Below are 5,954 nucleotides of genomic sequence, written 5' to 3'. Positions count from 1 at the left end.
GGAAAGTTGTAGATGAGTAAAGTAACCATAGAAGAAACTAAGTAATCACACCGCCATCCGCAAAACAAAAAATATAAAAGTTTGAACAAAATAAAACTCGACTCTAATGAAATGCACTAAAGTGTACATCCACATGAAAAATCAACACCAAAGAAAAGGAATAGTAGAGCACATGACCATATCGTCAAACCACCTCAAGGATGAATAGACACAAAATAAAAGAGGTGTTTGAAACTATTGTGCCAACCACCTTTCAACTACACCCAAGACCTTAACCCTTACCAACATAATGAAAACACTTCAAAGACTAACATTAAAGAGATACCTAAAACTATTTTACCAACAACATCCAAACGCATCTAAAACATAAACCCTTAACACAAAAGCTATTTGTAATACAATTACATGTCCAAAATCATTCCATTTAGTAATCCAACACATACCTACACTTCTTACATATAAATAAATAAATAATTTAAAATTATGTGAAAAAATAATTTTATCTAACAAATTAATATTATTATTTAAATCCAATTAAAAAAAACTTAAAATCCATTTTCAATTTCAATAATGGATTAATAACAAAAATCGAATAATAAAATTGAAGTAGCTATTAAAAACCCAAGAGACTTTTTCTTCTCATTCCCCTGAAGCTACTGTATATATAACAACCAAAACATGGTACACAGTCTATATAACAACCAAAACATGGTACACAGTCATAGAAATGGTAGGCGTCATGTCATCTGAAGTGGAGAGCGGTCCCAGTAGCTTCCCCCACGAGATATTGCACAGCCCTAGAGTTTTCATGTATATTATTGGGGTTTGGGCCCCAGCCCTGAAATCAGGACTCATTCAATTCGATTTAATTAAGCCCAAAAATAAGAGGATAACGATAAAGACCAGATGGTATGAAACCCGCCTTCGGCATATATCACATAAATGGATGATATGGATTTACAGGCTAAACTACAACTCAGATCCGTCCAATGAACGAAAATGTATATTCAACTCTATAATTGTGATCGTAGAGGGATGGATGCTTCCACTGCACATCACCTTTCGCTCTAACGAAAAGCCAAAACCTCTGCACGGATTTACAAAATTCAAACCTCCGAGGGACGTACTACACATCACATTTCTCTCAAACAAAAACAAAAACCTCTGCACGGATTTTACAACAATAAAAGACCTCCGATGGTCTGCAGAAAGAGCAGCCGTAGCCGTTTTATGAGCGATTGATGAGGGTTTTATTACATCCTGTACCGCTGGACCTACAATTCAACGTCATATTCATAATGGACGTTGTTGTTGCAGTGGGAGTGGGAGTTTCCTCTTTCAACGAGGTTTTCAGGTGTGTCAACTGCTCGCTGCAACAAGGGGAAAATGAACTCAAATGTGATTTTTGGTGTAAATTTAGTCTCTCGCAGGGGGAAAACCACTTGGCTTTCATGTATTCAAAAGTCCTCCAAGGAGGAATGTGCATCGACATCTTTGCCAGAGATTGTTCTGCAGCTTCAGACATCATTTCCACGATTTTCATGAGCCTTTCCGGCCGGCCAATGTAAATCGTCGGGAATATCTTGAGAGCTGCCTGGTATTTCGCGGTAGGTCGTGCAATCTGGAACTGAGATCTAAAATCGGTATCGATTATGATACGAACTACAGAGCTCGATACAGAAATGGGGGCCTTCAAAATAACGTCGATATATCTGTATTCACCTGATAAAACATAAAAAGCAGTTTATTAATAAAACTGAAAATTCAGCTCTTGATTCACTATAGTTGTATTATTGTGCTATGAAGTTTTCGGTAAATTACAGTAAATTATGAAATTTAAAGTATAAATCTTTTGATTAATTTTAATCAATAAAAAGGAAATATTTAATTACTCGAATTATAATGGTAGTAATAAGTTATAATAGCAGCAAAATAGAGTGTGGATATTTCAGACATCAAATAAATATAAAACATTGTCATATTTATAAATATTACAGAAATTATGAAATTCAATATTCAAATTCTTATATTTCAAAAATCAAATAAACATAAAAATTCAATATTCAAATTCTTATATTTCAAAAATCAAATAAACATAAAAATTCATATTCATATTATGAAGTATTATAGAAATTATGAGATTTAAGATTTAAATTTTTGATCGATAAAAAGAAGGTTATATGAAAAGAAAAAAAAAAAAAAAAAAAATTAATCTCTACCAAATTAAAGATAGTTTATGAAATAAATTGTTTCTTCATCTGTTTCTGTTTATGTATTCCGTCTTTTTCTATGAAATTATAAAGATAATGATAAAAAGATAATGATAAAAATAGTGATAAATTATAAGGTTAGTAGTAAAAATTAACATAAAAACTGACCCAATTGGGGATTCCTGTGATGACCCAAAAATAAAAATAATAAAATTGCGGCTCACCTCCTGGTACCCTGCCGCAGCTCGGCCATTTAACTTTACAGATCGCGGCATTGTATCCAGCACGCTTCAACCGTTTCACAAGGAGCCGACGAATGCAGTCACCGTCGCAATTTTCGCCAGAGCAAACCAGTCTCAAATCCGTTTCTTCCATAACCAACAAAAGCCCAATAACGTAACGCTGAAGATCTCTCCCCTCCGGAGAAATTTCTGATACCAGAACCTGCACAGGCTCAACCCAATTAATTATCACACTTCACACAGAGCCCAAGAACAGCAAAAGGGCGAATTGCAAACTGAAATTTAATCAAGAAAGTTTAACACTGAATTTTCTTTACTTGTAAATTCTCGCTGAGTTGAGATATCTTAGCATTCCTCTTTTGGTGGAGATTAGGGTCACAAGAAGTTTCCTGTTTGGAATTCCAATTCTCAATAAAATCCTCAACCATAGCAGCAAGGTCGTGCTCATTGATGTCTGATTCATCGCTACATTTATCTTGGGCGCCGCAGGCTCCAGCAAGGAGCATGCCATATGCGTTTGGCCTACATGCTTTATATTTATAACCAGAATGCCAATGGTTCCTAATGGGAAAATTCTCTGTCCAATCTTTATTATGGGGCTTCTCTTCCTCTGGCAAAGTGGCTGAAACAACAAGTCCTGAGAGCGTGGATGCAAAACTAGGAAATCCTGGCATCTTTACTAGACACTGTGGCACCATGACACAAACTCTAACTTGCAATTCAGGTGGTTTGAAGCTGCTATTGCCAAAGATATATATATACATGAATGATGCATTGCATTGCATTGATTAAAAGCAAGTCAGTGTGCGCTAATAGACTAGCTAACTCCAAACCCTTCAATGGTTTTGGGGTCTACGTGGCGTGGATAAGACTGGAGTGGACATACTTCTTCTAAGAAGACAAAGAGCGAATTAATTTAAATGAGAGGTCGCTTTCAACAGTGTAACAGGTAAGTCCCACAGGGTAGTTAGTTGGGGCGTGTACGTGAGTATCTAAGCAACATTGACGAACCTGGAGGAAGGGGGTGGACCCTCTAGAATTATGTGCGTATAATGCAGGCGTACGTGTTAATTATTGGTTAACGTTCACCAAATCCACAGGCGCAGCACTGCATAAAATATTAACAGCACTTCAAAACCGCCGGGCCCCGGTCTTCAGCTCTGGAAGTGTGTTAATACTGGAGAAAAGAGGTCACCTCGTAATTATTCTTATTTACTAGAAGATTTTTGATACAGTGAACTACTTTTCTCCATCACTACTCCAAATTAATAAAAAACCTGTGACTTCTTGTCACCAAATGCCAAATTAAAATGAAGAATTTGCTATTTCAGGGAGCCACGATCGGCGTATCGTTCAATTCTGTCTCTTTTCCGATAGTGACGGTGGAAGAACGGGACCCATCGAAGAAATAGTATAATTTTTTTATCATTAAAATAAGGGTGAATAGATAAGGTTAAAGATTAAATATAGGTAATTTCCATTATCACATTAAGAGTATATTTAATAATTCTTAAATTAGATAGATCAAGAATTTATAATCTCGTGAAGTTAGTTGGATTTATGACCATTGTCATTATCATACCAAGACTATATCCAATAGCCCTTAAGCTAAATATATCAAGAATTTATGATTTAGAAAGAGCCAAGACTTCATAAAAGTAGGGTTTTAGAGCTCCACATTTACAAGAACTGATGATTTTGTCCATCATATTCATTTTTAATATAATCTATTTAAAAGTCTAAAAACTCCATTTTAATTTGTTCTAGTGACCATTAAGATCCAAGCAATTGTCTTTATATACCACCCATTCTCTTGGTGTTTTATGACCTTAATAATTGGTATCAGAGCAAGGTGAGGTGAGTGTAACATATAATTGTTGAGTGGAGACACATTCACTAAATAGTAGCCCATTAACCAAAAGAGCCTAGTGGAGGAAAGAGACTTGTTCAAGAGCAACTCAACTATTCACTGGGAGATAGTAGCAGTTTCATGTGTAGCTGAAACATGGAGTTATCAAGTTGTGGAATGGACCACTTGGATAGGTACCATGGTGGTAGGGTATTGGTAGCCTAGCGTGAGGTAGTAGTTTTGATCCAAAATTGATTTTGGATAGACTCTTAAGTCTAGTATTCCTCACCGAGGAAAATGAAAGTCCAAGGAAGTTCCTGGAAATAGCCCCATTGCAGAGATCCTTTCCTTCTGAATCTGCTGCAAAATGAATGGGCAAAAATGGACTTAGGATGCAGAAGTTGTCGCTCAAAGAATATGCCCTTTGTTCCTTAGAAAAAGAGGCAAAATCCTTTAAAAATGGCCTAAAAAGCTTTATGAAGAAAATCGCATTAGAGGGAGGCAAAAGAGCGGATTTATGTGAAAAAGGGAAGCCACCCCCAATCGTTGATCCCCGACATATCAGGTCAGAGGCAGCGATGCGATATACCATAAGGACCGGGCTGTGCGATACTGCGATTGCGAAATCGGCGGATCGACAACGGTCGATAGCATAGGACATAAGGAAAGGACCGGGCCGAGCGATGTTGCGACCGCCGATATCGGCGGATTGCAATTGGCGACGCCACGAGGCAAAGGTGGGACCCTGGGCCAAGCGATATCGGCATCGGCGGATCGCCTCGGCATCGGCCACGCCATATGGCTTACTTCAGGCCACGCGATATCACGATGCGACTATCAATACAACAGAGCGAGTATATATATATATGTGTGTGTGTGTGTGTGTGTGTGATGCGATATATATATATATATATATCCAGACCCAACGAGTTTATGAATGCAAATATATAATACGCCAAGTCCACCATAAGGTCCTCCGACGGGCTTTGCAATGTTTAATGTATTTTTAAAATACAAAGGGAAACCACAGAACAGGGCATTTGCGACATGCGATAGCGATTTAAAAGGCGGACCCGATGGAAAATAAGGCGGAGTTCATAATTTTTGAAGTCCGATAGACGCGTTTGGGTGGATTTTTACAGGCTTTCTATGTATTTTCCTATGTAAGCCGAGAACGACCATCTTTGGGATTTCAAGGGCACCGCTGGTCCATTCCGTTACGGAACATGTGGCCACCATCCCTGAAGATGTTTGGCAATGATTGCTAACGCTTAGTGGGGGATTCAAACGGATAAAGGTCGGGAACCAGAGAGCTCGAGAAGAGGAAATGAACAAACAACGCCAGTTGGCTTAAAAGCCATGAATGTCAGAGACAAAAAAGGGTTGTTGGAGTTGTTGCTAAAACTGAGCATAAGAAGAAAGCGAAGCCAAAGCAGGAAGCTAAGGTGTAAGAGAGCAGCGCAAAAAGGTAGCAGCGAAACAAGCAGTGCAGAAAGCAAAAGCTGAAGCACACGCAGCCAAGAGAGTCACTTGGAGGTCAAGTGAAAAGCTAGAGAGCTGTGCAGAGAGCCAAAGAAGCCAAAGTCGAAGAGCCAGAGCCAAGAACCAGAGCGTGAGCTGAGAGCCAGAAAGCCGAGAGCTTCAAGAGCCAGG

General features: G+C 38.3%; 1 protein-coding gene across 1 annotated transcript; it reads right to left on the bottom strand.

Annotated features, from left to right (window-relative positions):
• Positions 1 to 907: 907 nt before the first annotated feature.
• LOC149238953 (uncharacterized) lies at positions 908 to 3,237 on the bottom strand. The gene is made up of 3 exons (XM_089369709.1): positions 2,770 to 3,237; positions 2,435 to 2,654; positions 908 to 1,722 (listed from the first exon to the last, which is right to left on the bottom strand). Exons 1-3 carry the CDS (start codon positions 3,235 to 3,237, stop codon positions 1,229 to 1,231), a joined length of 1,182 nt encoding a protein of 393 aa, XP_089225835.1. The 3' UTR covers positions 908 to 1,228.
• Between the last annotated feature and the right edge of the window lie 2,717 nt (positions 3,238 to 5,954).

This window comes from Pinus tabuliformis, chromosome 8 (genome assembly GCF_031772625.1).
Source record: "Pinus tabuliformis cultivar Carrire ecotype Pingquan chromosome 8, CPIR1, whole genome shotgun sequence".
NCBI classification, from domain to species: Eukaryota; Viridiplantae; Streptophyta; class Pinopsida; order Pinales; family Pinaceae; genus Pinus; species Pinus tabuliformis.
Note: the sequence above shows the minus strand (reverse complement) of the source record. Positions and strands in the feature narration are given on the sequence as shown.

Bases quoted from the DNA above. Each gene is read 5' to 3' on its own strand.
- LOC149238953 (XM_089369709.1), bottom strand. From the start codon at position 3,237: ATGCAATGCAATGCATCATTCATGTATATATATATCTTTGGCAATAGC. The intron at 2,655-2,769 runs GTAAAGAAAATT...GAGCCTGTGCAG, and splicing joins AACTCAGCGAGAATTTACAA to GTTCTGGTATCAGAAATTTC. The intron at 1,723-2,434 runs GTGAGCCGCAAT...ATGTTTTATCAG, and splicing joins CTGCGGCAGGGTACCAGGAG to GTGAATACAGATATATCGAC.